At 36.3% G+C, this 20,715-nt stretch overlaps 2 protein-coding genes across 2 annotated transcripts; both read right to left on the bottom strand.

The window, feature by feature from the left end:
• Positions 1-5,880: 5,880 nt before the first annotated feature.
• LOC100893430 lies at positions 5,881-10,394 on the bottom strand. The gene is made up of 3 exons (XM_003729456.3): positions 10,000-10,394; positions 8,088-8,354; positions 5,881-7,484 (listed from the first exon to the last, which is right to left on the bottom strand). The coding sequence occupies exons 2-3, from the start codon at positions 8,315-8,317 to the stop codon at positions 6,719-6,721; spliced, it is 996 nt and encodes a 331-aa protein (XP_003729504.2). The 5' UTR covers positions 8,318-8,354; positions 10,000-10,394; the 3' UTR covers positions 5,881-6,718.
• Positions 10,395-11,050: 656 nt separating this feature from the next.
• Positions 11,051-17,942, bottom strand: LOC764101 (protein LLP homolog). The gene is made up of 4 exons (XM_001200305.4): positions 17,835-17,942; positions 14,571-14,724; positions 14,074-14,280; positions 11,051-12,695 (listed from the first exon to the last, which is right to left on the bottom strand). The coding sequence occupies exons 2-4, from the start codon at positions 14,716-14,718 to the stop codon at positions 12,541-12,543; spliced, it is 510 nt and encodes a 169-aa protein (XP_001200305.1). The 5' UTR covers positions 14,719-14,724; positions 17,835-17,942; the 3' UTR covers positions 11,051-12,540.
• Positions 17,943-20,715: the final 2,773 nt, after the last annotated feature.

Genomic DNA, 20,715 nt, shown 5'->3' with positions numbered 1-20,715 from the left:
TGATGATTTTCATGTTGCATAATCCAAATAATATTTTCAAATTGAACTGAAATCAATGCCTGATTTTCATGTGGTTGAATATTGTGCAATACTACATATAGGGTGTTGAAAGACTCAGAATTATAAATGAATCTAGAACAGGGTCTTTGCCTCAGACTATATAGTTTCATAAAAATCAATTAAATTTGACGTTTCTAAAATAGAAACCCATTTACAATCACCTTTTCACCCAATCGAGTAAATTAAACAGGCTTAACGAAAGGACAAAAGACAATGAAGTTCACCGAAATGTCATAATAATAAGCAATGCCAATAACGTGTAGTTCAATCCTTGCCAAGTAATGATAAACATTGTTGCTTCCGTAAACAGTACAAAGTTGTACTTACATATATTAGTTAGAGAGAGTCGCTTACACGTATCAAAATCAACTGCAAAAATAGTTGTATTATTATTAATTATTATTATCATTATTATCGTGTTTAAAAAAATCTTTATTATTATTATTATTGTTATTATTAGTAGTAGTACCAGTATTAGTAGTAGTATAGTAGTATAGTAATAGTAGTAGTAGTAGTAGTTGTTGTAGTAGTAGTATTAGTTGTTGTAGTAGTTGTAGTAGTAACAGTATTTCATTAGTAGCAGTAGAAGTGTTATAGTAATAGTGCTTGTACAAGTGGAAGAAGAGGCAGAAGAAGAAAAAGTAGAAGTAGAGCTACGATAATGACGTCTGATACTCCTACTCACACCAAGGAGGTTAGACGTAACATCCTTGCTCATTTACTACTACTACTACTACCACCACTATGATTGCTACTTCTACTACTACTACTACTACTTCTACTATGATTGCTACTACTATACTACTACTACTACTACTACTACTACTACTACTACTACTATGACTACTAGGCCTACTATACTACTACTACTACTACTACTATTACTACTACTACTATTACTACTACTACTACTAATATTACTACTACTACTACTACTACTACTACTACTACTACTACTACTACTACTACTACTACTACTTATTCTACTACTATACTACTACTTATTCTACTACTATACTACTGCTATTACTGATACTTCTACTCAATTTCCCCGAAAGTATATTCAATGCATGTCATCACAGAACATAACGAACCGGTTTATTTTTCTGAAATATGCTTTAGCAAACGTAGTGGTACATTGTTGTGAAGTACAATATACGTTCATTTGCGGTGCACATATTAGCTGTATTATTAGCAACAGAATATTATGCGAGGATATTGCCATTTAAAGCAGTCGGTGCATAAATACAGTAAGTACACAATAAATCAATTGAATCTACACACAGACTATCCAGGCATGTGTATTGAAATAAACGAAACTAAATATCGCATTTCCATTATCAACATGTGTTGTATTTATAATACACGAAGTCCTGTGCCATGCATGCCCCGCCCCTCCCCTCCTTCAACGACGTGTGAATATGAACGACGTTAGTACACTTACCTCGGAGTGGAGCTAATTCAATTATCATTTAAATTGCTGCCAAAGAATTCCCACATAAAAAGTTGTTTACATCAGCATTCAATAGAAACCATGTACAACTGCTTCAAGTTATTCGCGATATTTGTGTTCTCGTAGAAACTGATATGTTCAATCAATTTGTCCATGAAGGACCCGGTCTAATTCTTCGTGATCCGTGGTCAATAACATGTCGAGGTAAAAATACAAATGACATAGAATTCAGCCTCGGTACCTTGGGTTTAGCCTTCCAGACGAGCTCCTATTCAATTTGTGGCACTCTTCTCAAAATTCTATTATACAATGTACTATTTACCTACACTCCGTCATAAATGCGGATCATTGATGCGTGTATATATACACCGTCAATCCATACATGTATACAAAATACTGTCACCACAGTAGGCTACTAACATTATCATCGAGACTCATTGGATTTAATGAATATAAGACTGTGTGGTGAAAACTCGTTATCAAATCATAATTATATAAGATTGAACATTTTGAATGTATTTACCTTTTGGTTGTGCTAAACCTGCAGTAAGAACAGTTCCGGTTGATGATATAACGATGTAGTATTCCAAACAGTTTCGCTGCACAAGATCGTAGGGGTAATACAAAGTTCCTCCTACCTGTTAGCGACCCTGTGGGATCGTGAAGTACCGCTCTGTGGTATGTATACCACGGTGGTTGTATAGCTCAGTATAGTGAGATGCGAAGAGTGATTGCGATCAAGGTAAATCCTTCACTCAGGAGGAGAAGAAAAAAGGTCCTGTATTATCAATAATCCTTGATGACCTCTTTACGGGGGCCACGTATTAATGGTTCCTTGACTATTCTGAAAGAGAATGACTGATGTAACCAATTTTGTAGGGTTTCTCTCTTTTTCGAAAGCTTTTATTTTAGTTGGTTAAATATTATGACGGGGTAAATAAGCCAATACCCGGGAAAAGGAATTACATATTGAAGCACTTCCTTGCCGACTATGAGGTCTAGGATCAAGAGACCTTCAGTTGGGGATGTTCAGAGTTTTGACAGTTTAAACGATGGAATAAGATTATCTCTGCTACTTAATCGCAATGATACGTACGCAAATATCCAAGTAGCTTACTGGAATATACAAAATAATATTATTATAGGAAATCGGTGCTCGGGCAGAAATCGAGATCAGCTTTTAAATGAATCCTCCAGAACATCCTGTATTCTATACATAGAAGAGTGTAGAGAAGTAGGAGACAGAAAGCAACTGAACTTACTCAAATGTCTACCTTCCTTTTGCTTATCTCTTTCGCAGCAGTCAGTGTGCATGTTAGAGCTTTAAAGAAAAGAGTAAACATTGGATAGATAGGGAGGGCATACACCTGAGAACATATACATGTAAACAATCAGTCAAGTTTCAAACACGAACCCGACTATCTTATCATTGAACCTATCCTTTATTAAACCGTTATACACATGCAGACTGTCGTATGAAGTCATAAAGATGAGTGTCTAGATGGTGAAAAGATTCTCAATCCCTCTATACTGGTCGAAATACCATGGTGATCAGAGTATTCGCAAAATGTATTGATCAGGAGTTCATTAGAAGTTGAACATGATTGTGAGAGGTACAACGAGGGCCATGGGATATTCCCCAGTTACGTCTCTCATAATAATATGGGAGTAAACTGTAATTCTGTAAATATAATACTCTTGAAAAAATGGATTTACTTGTTGTATCAGTCAGAGTAATTGGTTTTATTGAAGTATGTGTAAGCATGGTTTTAATTTCCATTACCAATGAATTCGGTTCACTCTAACATGTTAAAGCAGTAAACTTCTCTCACTATTGATCATTCTTGTTTTATAGAAAAGATTAAAACAAGATCGAAAGGACTTTCGAAAAATCCACTTAACCCTATTATACTGCCTTTGAAAATCAACTTCAGGTTTGTGTAATGTGGTATTGTTCGTACATATCAAAGATGACGTATATATATATTTAAAATTGCCCTAGAATGATTCTTTGCAAGTCTTGGCGATCCTGTACGCATTAACTCATGCATGATTGGATATTTTCCTTCGCTAAAAGCGACTCTCACGGCATCACAAACGAATAGTTATACCTCCTTGTGTGAGTTGGGGGTGGACTAATATTGTAAACCTAAATAGAGAATGAATCAAATCCATATTTGGATCACACTCAGTGGCATACTCTAGATTCTTTATTCTTTGTCGGAAGGGGGAGGGGCGAGCATTAAGTCGAAATATCACAGCTGATTAGCTATTCAAAAATTGATTAGCACATTTTTTACAGAGGCAATAATTATTTTATAAGAAGAAGAAAAAACACTCAAAATCTCAAATAGGGATCTAAAATTTGGCTGGGGGTACACGCGCGGGGATTTTTGCGAGGGATAGAATCTGCCCTTAATAATATGATAACATTGAACTGTTTTCTGTAGAGCATGTAACCGCGATTGTTGATGTCCCTATATGCCCTTAGATCGAAATGTACCCCCCATGCCCATTCCCATGCCTCCTCTTCGTCATTCCATAAGAATTTAATCCAACATAAGTAAGAAATAGTGTTTATAAAAGAGAATTAGAGAAGATGGGGGAGGGGTATGTTGTGTCAGTATCATAGAAAAGGATTGAGGGTATTTAATTATAAGAAAGTATGCTAATAGTTTTCATGTTATTTAATGTATCACTTCAATTTAAAGTTATTGTATTTATTGCTTCCCCCACAGAATGCTTAGGCACATCGTTGGATCGTTGTATTGAGCGCTATATAAAAAACCGGATTATTATTATTATTATTAAGAAATCTGACTACGTTATTATCATTCTTTATTTGAACCAGACATGTCAGATGGACGGATCACTAATACATTGCCAATGATTTCACGACTCTCATAAAAGTTTCATTGGTATGTTCACAAAATTGTTCATAAAACAACAAGAATGTGCGTCACAGACAGGTGTCCAACTTCAGAGACCGAGTTTGCCAATGTGGAACATGGAAAAGAAGCTTAATCATCTCTGGTTTTGAATGTCCTCGAACACTTTCAACCTCTCGGAATTCTTGTTTTTTTTTGTATATATATATATTAAAGTGCATGTTCATATGATATATGGACAGTTTTCTGTTGCAATTGGTGGGAGGTCATTTTCATAAAAATAATGACTGTCCTAAAATCTCGGTATCCAGTCAATAGAATTAGCGGTTGGTAGTGGAATGGGCGAGAGATGGCGTACTCTTCGTTTTGTATAAGCGCTCAGGGAAACCATCGTCGTAAATGTCAGATGACATAATTACCATGGCTCATACTTATTTTTCTTTATTAAGCCTACTTGGTAACTAAAATATTTTCAAGTTTGTCAATTACTATCAAGTATTTACGAAACCTTAGTGCATATTTAATTGCAGCTAGCCTTGTTCACGAAGCCTACAGTTAATACTTGGCAGGCGCGGATCCAGGATTTCTTAGGGGAGGGGGCCAAACTTTTTTTTTTTTTGCTCCCGAAAATTTGAAAATCGCGCCGGCCGAAAAGTCGCTCAGTGGGGGGGGGGGGGGGGGGGGGGGGGGGGGGGGGGGGGGGGGTACAGAGCACAATTTTGATTTTTTTGATTTTTTTTTGCTCCCGAAAATTTGAAAAACGCGCCGGCCAAAAATGCTCAGTGGGGGGGGGGGGGGCATTTTTTTTTTTGATCCTCAAAAAATTTTCAATTTACATGAGCGAGGGGGGGGGGGGGAACCCCCAAAAAAGGTAAAAATCACGTGATTTTACATGATTTTTTCTCAAGGGGGGGGGGGGGGGGATGGTGATGATGGATGATGCTATGGTACCCATATCGAATAAACCAAGGTTAGTTGGTGATGATCACGATGATTATGATGATGGTGATGATGGTGATGATGGTGATGATGGTGATGATGATGATGATGATGGTGATGATCATGATGATGGTGATGATGGTGATGATGGTGATGATGGCAGGATGGATGGTGGTGATGATGATGATGATGATGGTGATGATCATGATGATGGTGATGATGGTGATGATGGTGATGATATTCAAATGCACTAACTATGACATTATACAAGGAATACGTGAATTATAAGATATTCTTTGAAGATTTTGAGAGATCTTTAGTTTCAGAGAAATGTTGGTAGTTGATTCCACAATTTTAGAGCAGGAGTTGGTAATCATGTGTCATCACGTGTTTGGGTTTATATGAATAATAATGGGCGGATCCAGGAAGTATGTTCCCCATGAAAATTCGTATACTTAAATTTCACACGTGTGTCCCACGCCAACATTTTATGTGCCAACTCTTGACAAATTTGAGAACTCTCTTGGACACATTGAGACATTCAGATTAATTCAATGTCAACTTTATTCCACAAATACAAAAACACATATACATGTACAATCCAAATATTGCAGACATAGAATACATGGAATGATAAAAGTACTATCTTCATGTTTACACGTCTGTTGAAGGGGTATTTAAAAATCAATGATCGTGAACTACCCCAGTAATAACAAAAATGTATAACATACGGGAACAATTACATATAGTTACATTTAAAGATAATATACACTAATGGGCAGTTTGTACCAAGAGAGAGAGAGAGAGAGAGAGAGAGAGAGAGAGAGAGAGAGAGTGAGAAGGAGGAGAGGGGAAATACAAAAAGGGAAATACAAAAAGGGAAATACAAAAGGGGACCTAGACATGGTAAAGGAACAATGATAACAAATATATCTTTCTTTTTTAAGTGAAAGATATTTTTACTTTTTATACTGCCGCGACACCTAATTTGTAGAGATTACTAAGTATTTTAAACTATCCTAAAGAAATAACAAGTATACTTTTTTAAGGACCTTGTGGTTAGGGGCTTTGTTCGATACCTAGCAGAATTATCTTTCCAAATGTCATTCGTATAATTGTTTTCTAACCAGATCACAAAGATGAGTCATGAAATCCATGTTTGTACAGTGCATTTCATTGGCTCAATTTAATTTCAATAGCATGTATAACTATGAATCATACATATGTTTTACTTTATGTTTTCATTAGTTACCTCTAAGAGCAGTGCTTGACTTTGTCTCTCCGTCGAATAGCAACTACTGGCTGGTATCATATTATTTCTAAATAACAGTTATTTATTAAGGTACACAACAATGACAACACATGATGCAGTATAATGCTACATACCCTTATTAGCTTCATTAAGTTTATCAAGTGGTAATTGTCTCAAAGTGGCACGTTTTCCTTTCTTAAGTCTCATTTCTCGAACATCATGAAGTGTCTCAGCTGTCATCCTTCTATCTCGTTTTAAAGTTTGATGAAGTGAATTGATCATTGCATCGCTGTAGATTGTCACCCGACGTTGATTACGTAGAGCTGATGGTTGCCTGTAAGGAGGTGGACTCTGAGCGTTACCTAGCAACCCAGCTTCCATTGTTTGTTGATTATACTCTGGTGATGGTACAGCTGATTTCAGTCTGTCTGATAAAAGTTTGGAGAGTTTAGGTGCTATCAATCTGGATGCTGTTACTTCAATTTCAGGAAAGGCTTCATGTTGATATTCAATAGCCATTTTTCTGTTGGTGTGCTCAATGCAGTCTGCACATACCCTTTGTCCTAGCACCTCACAGTAATGAAGTTTCTGCTTTTCGTCATGGCTTTCAGCTAGGTTTGATTGCAGAATATGTCTGTATTTCTTATTGGATAGGAGCATCTTTCCATGGACGCCATTGTGCATCCAGTTATACTCGTCACAAATAGTGTTGGCAGTTGGTAGTCTAATGGGCGAGAGATGGCGTACTCTTCGTTTGGTCTCATTCCTCATTCCATTAACACACGCACTAAGAGGGAAACCAGTCACTTTCTTGATGTATCCTCTTTCTTCCCGCCATCCAATGTCCGATAATTCCCGAACTATGGCTGTCCGCTGGCCAGGGATGGGCAGTCTACACACCATGAAACAAGAAAACAGATGTGATTTTTATTTATTTCTTTGAGAACTATAATAACCCCTAATTACGCAAAATTTCTTCACAAGCTTGCCATTTCTTTCATTCAGCAGCTATAGCGGAACAGTTAGTTGAAATTGGATGCCATGAGTCTGGTCTCCGGTATGGATCAGAAAGTCTACCATGCAGAGCTCTCCTGGGCATTAAATAACAAAGACCTTTCTATATTATACCTCATAGGCCTACTTGAATAATCTACTTAGATAATTCCTATCGATTCCAAAACCACAAAACTTCATCCTTTTCTCCATTCACTCTCAGTTTCCATCGATTTGTCATTCCAGTGTAGAATCATTTCTTTCGGCATTCTTTTACATTTATTTTATGTTTTAGTGTTGTAAAATCTGACTTGAAAGATAATGATTGAGAAGACAGAAGATGATTGAAAATCATTATAACTGCGATATCCATCTCTTGCAGGTTTGTTATCGGTGCATTTATAATTTCGAAAACTTGCATGATAAATATAAGCTAAACAGAATACGAATCGTGACAACTGATCCTAGTCCAAACTTAATATTGTTAAAACAGTATCCTTACCCGGTTAAATTTGAAGGATTTCCATAGATAGAGTGTTTATCAATGACATTCTCTCGTCTCTGATTGAGGGTCATAAACTCCCAACATTTTGGGAACTTCACCGGAACAGGTTTTCTAGCGTATCCCTTGATAGCTACCGCATCATCTTCTTTAGCTGCTCCTACGCCCTGTGCTGTTTCCACAACATTTCCACTAGCAACGGGATCAGCGGAAAGTGTTTTGGGGTTCATCTTGCATTACCCTTTCTGGGTGAAGTTGAGAAAAGGCCTAAATATTGTAAAAGAAGTTGAAGGAGATGGATAAAAGAGCAGGAGAGAGGAAGAAAGAAAGAAAGAGAGAGAGAGAGGGGAGAAGTGGAGAAATATGATATAATATGACATCGATTTTAAGAATATACACATGGCAGAGAAAATAATGCAGGATAACGACTTCTACATGTAAGGATGTATCAAAAATACACCATGAATCAAACTGTTCTGGCAGTTTTATTTGTAAAAGTTAAGTACATGAATGACAATTTACTTATCCCAATGTGTGGGCTACCCTTAGACCCGTTGGAATGTTTGCTTTGTGAACAATTAAAAAAAAAAACACTATTGAACTTGAATGTGTAAATAATTCGATAACTGAGCTATCCAGAAGTTATGAATAGGGGAAGGGGGTTGGAGCTGCAGCTTTGCATGCCCCCCCCCCCCCACGGACCCATAATTTCATACATTTTGCATAATACATACCAGGCAAACATGCATTTAAATATAAACCTATAATGTTGGACCATCAGTAATATCCGTCTAAATGTCACTATTAGGTATTTCATTTCATTTCATTTATTTATTGTGTCCATATAGGATAATTGTTTATATTTACATGAACAATCTTGCTTCAACATATGAACATAGGAACAACATATATTTGACATTCATAGGACCCCTTTTTTAGTATACATTTGATATAATATACATGATCATGATGAATATACATTTAAATACTCTTTCTTCTTCTTCTTCTTCTCGCTTTATTCTTACATACACTCCAATTTTTTAAAATTCTTATATGCTCTAATCTTAAGTAGGTATTTTGTTTTAAAAATTATTTCTTGATATGGTATAAATGTAGGGGTACAACAGTAAAATAAGTTTACTGAAACAATATATATATATTTGTGTAATATGTCAATTAAGGTATTTTGCATGGTTTTCACATTCTCTTCTCTTTACTGGATTTCATTAACAACTCTTAAGGAAAGTGGAATGAATGAATTAATGCGGCGACTAGTTCTTGCTTTAACAGATCTCAATCCTCGTCCGCTTCTCAGGTGTATGTACTGGTCATTAAGGGGGTGATGGGTTAGATCAGACATAATAGATAGGGCCTTAGATACTACTCTTTCCTTACAGACTTGGTATTACGCTTTGACTTGTCTTCCCAAGGCCCAAGACAGCCTTTTGTCGATTTCTGTGCCTAGGTATCTATAACTTTCAACATTCTCAATGGTATCATCATTAAAGTATACAGGTTTATCAATGGATTCAAAACATTTCTTTTACCTAAAGTCAAAAACATGGAAATGGTAGCTCTGTAATCAAGTTCATTTTCAGTATATAAAAGTTATAGGATAATTCGTAATACTTATGAGATATAATTATTGGACGCTTCAATACTCATGAGATTGATTTCTAATATCTTTGAGACACTTTCGGAAACCATGGCAAGACTAGTGCAAACATCGAGGTTTTAATGATTTACCTATCAGTTAATATCAATATACATGAAATATGCAATCATATTGCTTTTAAATTTTAATTTCCATATATGCCATGACAATTTATCTTTCTTCCACCAACCCATATTGTAAAGAAACACTGATATGCAGACAAACACAAACACGACAAAGTAATTTTAATCAACTTACAGTATTTTCTTATCTTGTAGCTTCAACTGTCTAAGATTTCTCTTGATAAATAAGGTGTTCCTAAGGACGCTGCAAATCCGTTGTTCCTGCTTGGTCAATTTTTTTTTCTCCAGAGAGCAAATGTGATAAATTTTACCGAAACTACGATACGATACCCCTGTTTGTATGGCAGTAGCCATGTTGTACCGAGTTTGTTATTGAGAAACAATCCTGCGTGCCAATCAATAACGTCTTGGATTCTTTTATTCTCATTATCGATAGTATGCGTCGTTAACCCGACATTAAAGAAAGGCAGGCCTCCTAGCCAGATAGTATTGTCTGATTTTAAAGAAAAACCGGTATGGCGTATATATAGTAGTGATATACCGACATCGGGTTCACTTTACGACGCAGAGGGAGAGGAAGAGGAAGAAGAAGAAGAAGAAGAAGAAGAAGAAGAAGAAGGAGGAGGAGGAGGAGGAGGAGGAGGAGGAGGAGGAGGAGGAGGAGGAGGAGGAGGAGGAGGAGAGGAGAAGGAGAAGGAGAAGGAGAAGGAGAAGGAGAAGAAGAAGAGAAGAAGAAGAAGAAGAAGAAGAAGAAGAAGAAGAAGAAGAAGGAGAAGATTGAAGAGAAGAAGATAAGGAAAAATTAAAGCATCCGCGTTTCGCTTCAAATTCATTTTTTGGGGTATACCGATCACCCCCCCCCCCCCCCCCTTCTCCCCCTCCCTCTCTCTCCCCCTGGACTCCTCTCTCGCTCATTTCTTTGCTTCTGTCTTTCCCTTTCAATGTTTCACTAGTCCACTTGACATATTTTGACCTTCTCGCACTTAATCAACAATGTTTCCTTAACATTAAAAAAAAAAAAAAAAAAAATGTACAGTACTTTGTCATTAGCAGGGCATCAGGAAAATTGAGTGTTTCATTTGTACCGATTCCAACGAAGCCATAAGCGGCATTGCAACAACAAAAAAACTATTCAAAATTAAAGAAAATTTTAGTAGAATCTCAAATGTTTACTTCACTACACAAACTTTCACTGTCGCAAAGCAAAACAAAAACAGACCAATAAGTTGAAATGTATGTATTTTTTTAATTACATGTACGAGTGCATTTATACCTCACCAATACAAATGAGGCTAATCTTTTAAAAAATGTCATGTTATTCAACAGATTTTCATAGTTTATTCTGTCTCCAGACTTTTAATAAGTTTATGAATCTTTATTCAATATTTGACCAGGAAAGTGAGGATAAAGAAATATTAAAATATTGAAATTACCTCATGGGTAAAAAGTGTTATGAACAGCTCTTTGCAATTCATCATTCCTTGGTTAATATTCTGATATCATTAAATCAGAAACTGATAATCTTTTATATTCAAGATTAAATTTCAGACTAGGTATCTACTTTCTTCTACCATGTCTAGACCAATGTAGTACATGTATCTATGATTCAATATTTGTTTACACTCACCAATATAAATATGAAAACAAGTAATCAACACCAAATTACTGCATTTGGGTTTCTTGTATGGGTTAAATACCATTAGCAGTTTGTCACAGAAATTATTATACTATAATTATAATATTTAATAATATACATGTAACTTACATTTTTTTTTAAATGAAAGAGGGAAAAGAAAATGGAACGGGCTATGAGTCATCCCATGAATTGTTAAATACTCATCAATAAATCTTTTGAAGTTGTGGAAATGGACTTAACTGTAAAAAGACAAGAAACATTCATGACATCGTTTGACATGCCTTGTTTAAAAGCAGATTACTAATTATCTTTCATCATAAGGTGGACCATCTATAATGTATCTGCTTTGAAAGTGAACCAATCACCAAAATATAGTTTGCTCTGTACATGTACGGTAAGGGCAACAATATCCATGATAATGAGATTCAAATACTCCTTCTGTGAAGAGATAATACAAGTTGAGAGACGTGACTTGTGAGTAGACTAGATGATGTACATGTATGATGTACGTGTCAGCATTGAAACAGTTGGGCAGGGAACCCAAATTTGAATAAATTTGAATTGTGTCCTTTATTATCTTCATATTCCTCAAACCATTTGACCCATAGAATGCAAGGAAATTTTAAGGAGGTAGATTTTATCCATTCTCTCCTGACAATATAAGATCATTCACATCTTGATATACAAGCAAGATGATCTTACTTTCCCCATAATTAGTTGAAATTGGATCATTAAGAATGTTGAGAGCGTACAAGACACGCTTTGTTGCTGCCTTAAGAGTTGTGAGTAGTTGAGTACCGAATACTCTTCAAACTCCTCTGATGATCAAAGTACACTTTGGGAAAATCAATAGAATCCAGCTATCAAAGAGTGGAAATCTTATCCACACGCTTCTCAGAACTTGACATGGATTCATTGCAGCTTCAAATCAGAGACCAGTATGCTATCCCTCTCTCTCCTGAGGGTTGTTGTATTGTAGGTCAAGCCTCAGTCCAAACACGGTTCTTCTTCCATGATCCTTGTTGGGCTTTCAAAGTCTTTTAAAAATACAAGTCTGAGATGAGCAGGATGGCTGCCTGGCTACCATGCTTGCTTCTTTGTGCCTTTCTTCAAGATCTTCCCTTTAGAGTTCTTATTTTGCATCTTCTTGATATTTCTACTATTCATCCATACAGGGTAGTTACCATGCTCATTCTGAAGCTTTGTCAGATTCCATTTGGCGTCAACAGCCATGCCTGTAAGAAAAAGAAAAGATTTTTTTTTAAATTCTTCTTAAAGGCAAAGACCAGTATTGGAACGCCCCAATTAAAAAAAAAAATGAAATGGAAGCTCTTATTACCAATCGTGTGAAAGAACATGTTTTGACTAATACATAATGATAACAAATTTGCCGGGAAACCGCCTACTGATATATTTGGTAAATTAGTTTATCTATTGTTATGTGATAGATAAAACGCACGTGTCACCCACGTGTGCACAGTCCCATATACATCTTTCTGTGTACGGTCCTTGTGACTTTACCAAGGTGGGCCAAATTTCTGATCATTTTGATGATTCCAGAACCTTGCAGTACACACCAATACTTATGCTAGATGATCAACCTTTTCTGATCGATACCACAACGTTTCTTTCACAATGCGATCGCATGACCAGAACTGATCTTTATCCCTAAGTCACTGAACACAATAAACATACTGTTGACTGCAAACAATGATTCTATAATAATTTCCCATAACAAAATTAATGAAGAATGGGCTGGAGGCAGGAGGCAGGGTATAGGGAATGAGACTGTTTTGATTTGTTTCACATGTATGTAATTAACCAACGATCAAAAAGCGAAGTTGAAGAGAAATGTTGAGTTGGTAGACGTCCTGCGAGATGGCTAGACTACGTCAAAATTTGGAAGGTAGAATACAAGAGTGAATGCGCGAGAGAGAAGCTGACGGCCTTGATGGTACATGTATAACATAGTTCTAATTCACCTTTATCAAATTACAGTTTATGATTTCAAGACACATTTAAATAGATCATTCTAATACATACTCATACAGCAATTCTACTAAAAATCATAATTTCAGTCAAACTTCAAATAAAATTGTAAACAATTTAGGAATTTCTATAACATTCTCATATTTACAAGCACACCTATGTAGTAAGCCAATTTGGTTCAAAGCAGAAAAAAAATAATGAGAAGCGTTGGTTTGATATACGATAAGAAAGTTGTGAAGATTTTAATTTTATTCTGAACATGAGATTGCTGAATGTACATGGATATCAAATTGAGATACTTTCTCAAATGTAACTGAAATTTTTGCTCTTTATCCCCAATTTTAAAAAAAAGTCATGAAATTACAAAATAATTCTATATTAAATGTAGTATTTCTGTGAATATAAAAAAACAGGAGGGATATGTGACATTACACAATGGTGATACAACCAATTAAACCTATTGAAATACCCTAATGTCTAGTGATAATAACATGTCAATAATTGACAATTGCTCTTGTTTTTGTTTAACCTTTGATTGACCCATTTCAGAGACTTGCCTGCTCCCCTCCAAGGTAACTAAGAGCTACGTTGTTGTAATGCCTTTTGAACTCTATTAATATTTACCTTCAGTAGTATCTTCTTCTGCAGTAGCATCAGCCATCTTTTCTTCCTCTTCATCATCATCACTTTCTTCTCCTCTCCTTCTTCTTCTTTTCTTCTTCACCTCTGTGACCATCCTCACATCAGCGCCAGGTAAGTAACGGACATCATAGTCTTTCCCTGTAGCTTGGTTCACATCAGGTTTGGTGATCAACTCTTTTATGTCATCAACTAATAACAAATAAGAATAATAATAATATATGATACATTGACTACTCTTAAAACTATCATTCTTAACAATACTGGAAATCTATTAACAAATGAATTCATGCTATCTTAAACAGTTTCTTTTATATTTCAATTATAACAAAATGCTGAAATAAACCAAGATGTTAGAAAGAGAAATAATGGTACAAGAACTTTTATCATATTATTGAGGATCATTTATAATGATAAATCAGAAAAGAACTGCTGTGGAAATGTTTCTTAAAATGAAAAAAGAGCAAACCATCAACGCTTACATTTATATCTCCTTTTAGAAGGATCCTCCTTATCATATCCTTCTAACTTTAAGCACTTTTTCAGTCTGATCAGCTCCTTGGGGGCATTCCTCTTTCGTTTGACTGCCTTCAGCTTACGTCTACTCTTGCTACGTAAACTTTTGGCCATGTTGTTCTAGAGGAAATCAAAGGAATAAATGAAAAATCATTATTTACGTTTCCCCTAATGGCCTGATTTCTTCTCCTATCCTAGAAGATCTGTCCTAAAACTTAGAGAAGTACATGTGAATATGTAATGGGCGTTAAAATAATTTATGTGACTGATGCTGAGTGTCACACGAAACGTGCAACTCGATAGAGTACATGCAACAAAAATCTTTACCAGTTTCAGATGAAGAAAAAAGCAGGTGGCAATTGCAATTTACAATGCAATGGTCTATTTCAAGCACTTTTGGTTTGTTGACAAACCAGGAGTTAGCTGAATTATTTTCCTTTTAGTTCAGAAGACACCGTAGCTCATTTTACATCTACCATAGCGCGTATGGAATTTATGCTAATTCTAGTTCAGAGCGACGTGTTTGCAGATGCCATGTTTCTTTCGTTAGGAAAGGATCCACAGGAGACGAAAGTCTTACTATGTTGTTTTAGTTAGCCAGGAAATGTCGCCATAGAAGTAAGTTTATCTTTAAAATATTATGCTTTTGATATGTGGTGATTTAAGAATGTGTTTTGGTCAGGTTGTTGAGGGAAAATGACATTACATAATAAATGTGTACCGAGTACGGTGTATAAATTGCCATGCACAAAACTGTATAGTGATAAGGTCTAGGTATGAGTTAATTTGGAAGTCTTATTGCTTTTAGAAATGACAATGCATAACTTACGGACGCGATGTTAAATATTGCTTCATTTATGTAGATATGTTTAAATACCATGTATTCAGGTGGTTTAATACATTATTTAACCTGGGGCTTATTGTTGGCCATTTAGAGTGATAGCTTACATGTAAGTGAGAAAGTTGAGTTAGTAAATAAATACATGAATGAACAAAACAGAGTAAGCTTATAATCCGTAAATGTTTGCTCCATAAATGGAAGTTTGTGAGTTATGATGTAAACAAAGGACTAGGGGTTTGATCTTACATTTGATTAACGAGACATTGTTTTGGTGACGTTTAGGTTAGTCTTTGTATTCAGCGGGGAAGTTTCCTTAGTCTTAGTGAGTTTGTTATAATGAGGTTACACTACACATTTCAAGGAGCTAAAGTAGTATTCTGACTTGATTTCAGTTTCAGAACAGAGCATAGAAACCACACTGTCAAAAAAGTTTAGATTTGTTTATCTGTTGATTCAATGATAGTATATGCCGAGCTTGAAGTGGATACAGTTAATTTGATGTAGGCATTTAGCTTTCATTAGCTTAGTTGATGTTTGGATATTTCAGTCTTCATTTATATGTGCAAAGATTCTTCTTCTTCTTCTTCTTCTTCCTCGGTAAATGCAACTTCATACAACGAAGACTACGCACTGCAGTGTGGTGTGTGCCATGTCCAAAATGTGTGTAGGCCTCAATCCAGGTGCAAAATATATGTACATGTATTTATGATCTTTTTGTGTCTCATTTGTATTCACAGATTGAATAAAATTGCAGCTTGATTTTCAAGCTCTACCTATGCAATTCAAAGCGGCATTCCTGGTTTTGATTCCTTAACTTCAGTGATCCAACTTTCATTTAACAACATCAGGAATCCTGAACTGCGTGTAATTTTAATATAAGGAGTTAGGCCTACATGTATTTTGCCACAAAATATCATGGGAATGACTTTACTTTGCTGATTTGGCAGCTAGAGCTCTTGTTAGGTGCCGATGCACTTTTGAACCTAAGGTACGCCGATTTAAGCAGGTTTTTTTTCTTTGGCGCTCAGCTGCGCGCTGCTCTGTGCAAAGTGTGATTGTGAAATGCATCATCACCTGATCAAGGAAGGAAGGAGCATCATCACAGAATTGCTGCATTGCCAACGTTAGACCGAAAGCTTCAGTCTCTATAATCGTCGGTTGTTCCACTGAGACTACGTCTGGCTCCACTAGACCTCCGGTTATAGAGACAGAACGACCGCCTATGCCAGCCTGTGTTGAACTTATTCCGCTAGATTTTAGCCGCTAGGCCCCTCCCACAAACTTGCCACGGCCGTATTGTTATGCCCCAAAATCCCCCAAAATGTCATTTTACCTCGTTCATTTCCAATTTTAAATTAGGCCTAGGCTATAATACATCGGTTCCACTTACTAACTTTATTGATATAATCCGTTTAATGGTCCCTTTTAAGGAAATTATCGGTCAAAATCGACATCCATGTTGAAAATCTTGCAAGCCGTGTTAAACTCTCGCTGCCGTCAATCTCATCCCTTCTAGTCTACGCCGAAGGCAAAATGATTATGAAGGAAAAACTGTGCGCCATCTACACGTTCGTAAAGGCGTTATCACAGTTTTTCCTTCATAATCATTTTGCCTTCGGCGTAGACTAGAAGGGATGAGATTGACGGCAGCGAGAGTTTAACACGGCTTGCAAGATTTTCAACATGGATGTCGATTTTGACCGATAATTTCCTTAAAAGGGACCATTAAACGGATTATATCAATAAAGTTAGTAAGTGGAACCGATGTATTATAGCCTAGGCCTAATTTAAAATTGGAAATGAACGAGGTAAAATGACATTTTGGGGGATTTTGGGGGCATAACAATACGGCCGTGGCAAGTTTGTGGGAGGGGCCTAGCGGCTAAAATCTAGCGGAATAAGTTCAACACAGGCTGGCATAGGCAGTCGTTCAGTCTCTATAACCGGAGGTCTAGTGGAGCCAGACGTAGTCTCAGTGGAACAACCGACGATTATAGAGACTGAAGCTTTCGGTCTATGCCAACGTGCGCATGTGATTAGAGGCTATTTGCAAAATTACTCTTTAAAATAACAAGAATAATATAAGATTAATCATCAAAGCAATAGGAACACATTTATGGATCAATTACTAATCGAATCTTCATTTTAAATTAAATGTTAATCATGCCAATGTGCAATGTGTGGCAAATGCACAACTACTGTGCCTACGCCTAGAACAATGATATGGGACCGAAGCATCATTCAGTACCGCATGTACCGTCTGTAAAAAACGCTCAAAATATCTGAAAGACAAATGCTAGGAAGACAATCAGCAGCAATTGGAATTTTAGGTAGGTTTAAATTGATCACAAAATCGTACATTGCTAATAAATTGAATGAATACACTTACTGGAAACTTGAAATATTTTGTAGAGAATCACGCCTTGCACGGTTAATTGTCACAGTTTTCGCACGTTGTCCACTGCACTTTTACGATATCATATGATGACGTCATTGTGATTACACAGACTAATCTCTTGCTTTACGACTAGACTACGTTTGTAGAATTTATTTAATTTTTCAATTTAGAAAAAAAAAAGGTTGTGTATCACAATATAGAAATGGTATGATCGTGATAAATTGCTCAATATAGGCCACAATTCTCTCATGAACTCATAACAGACCTATTTCTTCCAGCGTAGCCTACAAGAAAACAGAAAAGAAGCAAAATTAACATAACGAAATAGCTATGCTGGGAATTTTTTTTCATTGCTACTCTTCTTCTGTTGAAATACAGGCCACCATGTTGTTGGTGTACTCGAGGGAAATGTTAGTGTTACTTTTCAATATGCAAAGTCTGAAATGATATATAAGGGCTACATCGTGTAACAATGAAAAATAATATAGATATCATCATATTGGAATCCCATACAGGCGCGTACGCAGGATTTTTTCAAGGGGGGGGTTTTAACATTTATAAATCGGTCCGAAAATTTCGCAACGACTCAGCCAGCCGCTGAATAAGCGGGGGGGGGGGGGGGGGGGGGGGGGGGGGGTGGGGGGGGTAAGAGGACACATTTTTTTTTTTTTTTGGTCCCAAAAAAATCGCAACGACTCAGCCGACCGCTGAATAAGCGGGGGGGGGGGGGGGGGGGGGGGGGTAAGAGGACACTTTTTTTTTTTTTTTTTGGTCTCGAAATTTGGAAATTTGACATTTTGCACCGTTGGGGGGGGGTAAGGTCACCTTTTTTAGGTCGGCCATGGGAATAATTTTTTTTTTAATTTTTTTTTATAATAATTTAAAAAAAAAAATAAAAAAAAAAAAAAAAAAAATCCAAAAGGGGGGGGTTTTAGTTTTTTTTTAGGGGGGTTTACACACAAAAAATTTCCAAAGGGGGGGGGGGGGGGTTTTAACCCCCCAAACCCCCCCCCCCCTGCGTACGCGCCTGATCCCATATAGGCCCTATCAATTTTGCCATACAATCTAGTTTCCCCACCCCTTCCTGAAAACTCTGCTCATGCACCTCTCACATTTGCCCTTTCATCTCATTATTCATGCATTCCACTACCAAATCCATCACCTCAAGCTAATACACCTCAATGACCGCTGATCATGGTAAAGCTCAACAAAAACACCCTACATCAAAGTTGACCAAACACACTTGATTCCAAAAAATACCGGTACTCATTAACACAACGATAGGGGTAATTCTGTTAGGAATCTAATCCTCATTTTTAATCCATATAATCTCTACACACAATTATCTTCAGTAAAACATATCATTTGAACTGAGCAAAGCCATGGGAATTCATCTCAAGAGCAATATATTCCCTAGGAAGTGTATGATTTTAGGCCGCCTACATGCTGAATAATATTTCATTTAGAATTTTTTCCATACAGTGATTGTATAGAAAAATATTGGCAACAATAACATTTAGGGTTCATGGATGTTTGAAAGTGTTAAGGGAAATAAATATTCTTGATTTTTTCAGTAGAGAGCAAATGGGAGCTAGGGGAGCTCACAAGATACATCACAGAGTTAATACCACTTTGTATTTGATTGATTGAAACTTAAAAAATTCAGAACTCTCTTATTTTCAATCAGAATTTGCTCCAACTTTCACGGACCCATTCCCCTGTATTTCTGCTTCTATAACTTAATTTCAGAGCGGACTTCCCCTTGACTAGAAGGAGTCTGGTCTTATACCAACTATATGATGATGAATGATTCTGTGCAGCGCTTTGTAACTGCAAGGAAAAGGCGCTATAAATATCTTTTGGAATGGGATGGAATACATTGATGCCAGAAAATTTTGCTTAAGGCTGATTAGCATAAATGGTTATAAGCTCCACACAATCTCTACGAAGACTGATTTTTTGTTATTGTTATCGCTTTTGTTATTATATATACTGGTACCAAATTGTTGATAAGTGACAAGCAATTATTACTACAAATGAAATTATGGGATTGCATATATATAAACATTACAGTCTCAAACATTTCCATGTGAAATTCACTGTGTCTTTAGCACATATAATTCAGATTTGAGGATGAAAACAAATAACATTTAGATTAGACTGCATGTTATGAATGCAGTACTTGATTAGTAATAACAATGCTATGTGCAATCTCAATCATACAATTAAAAATATTTTGCATCATACATCGTAGCTATGAGAGCTCATATAGTCATATACAACATCTGTATGTTGCCTGTATAAGCCTAACTTTCTGCACACATGTATGAACCTCGCACACTTACATACAGTACTCTGTCTATACAGGATTTCATGGTTTTATCTACAAATATAGAGCTTTTAAAAATAACACTTGCAACTTATTTCATAATATGGCAGTACATGTGTTTAGGATCTAGTACTGTTTGACATATAACTCATTGGCCCGTATTCACAAAAGAGGTTTGTCGACAAACCAAGGTTTTCGTACGTCATATGACGCGTTTTTACGCGTTTTTTACAAACCTGGTTTGTAAAAACGCGTCGATATACGTGTCATATGACGCACGAAAACCAAGGTTTGTCGACAAACCTCCTTTGTGAATTCGGGCCAATATCTACACACATCATCATATGTAACACTGATTTGTTCATTTGTTGAAATGTTACACGCAGTTCCTTCATAAGTTAATACATAATGAGAGTTCTCTGCATCCAGAATAAATGACATTAAAGATATTTTTTGCATTAGAAAGGACTTTTATGGGCACAAATAAAATAAAAAAGTGACCACTACACTACAACTACTGAAATAATAATAATGAATAAACAA

This window comes from Strongylocentrotus purpuratus, unplaced genomic scaffold (assembly GCF_000002235.5).
Source record: "Strongylocentrotus purpuratus isolate Spur 01 unplaced genomic scaffold, Spur_5.0 spur5_scaffold_6, whole genome shotgun sequence".
In the NCBI taxonomy this organism is placed as follows: Eukaryota; Metazoa; Echinodermata; class Echinoidea; order Camarodonta; family Strongylocentrotidae; genus Strongylocentrotus; species Strongylocentrotus purpuratus.
The sequence above is the reverse complement of the archived record's forward strand: the minus strand, read 5'-3'. Positions and strand labels throughout refer to the sequence as shown.

What these genes read in the sequence shown, in the direction of transcription:
- LOC100893430 (XM_003729456.3), bottom strand. Translation starts at nt 8,317, where the DNA reads ATGAACCCCAAAACACTTTCCGCTGATCCCGTTGCTAGTGGAAATGTT. An exon ending in AATCCTTCAAATTTAACCGG is followed by an intron (nt 7,485 to 8,087) that starts GTAAGGATACTG and finishes CATGGTGTGTAG; the next exon opens with ACTGCCCATCCCTGGCCAGC.
- LOC764101 (XM_001200305.4), bottom strand. Translation starts at nt 14,718, where the DNA reads ATGGCCAAAAGTTTACGTAGCAAGAGTAGACGTAAGCTGAAGGCAGTC. An exon ending in TTCTAAAAGGAGATATAAAT is followed by an intron (nt 14,281 to 14,570) that starts GTAAGCGTTGAT and finishes ATTTGTTATTAG; the next exon opens with TTGATGACATAAAAGAGTTG. An exon ending in AGAAGAAGATACTACTGAAG is followed by an intron (nt 12,696 to 14,073) that starts GTAAATATTAAT and finishes TTTTTCTTACAG; the next exon opens with GCATGGCTGTTGACGCCAAA.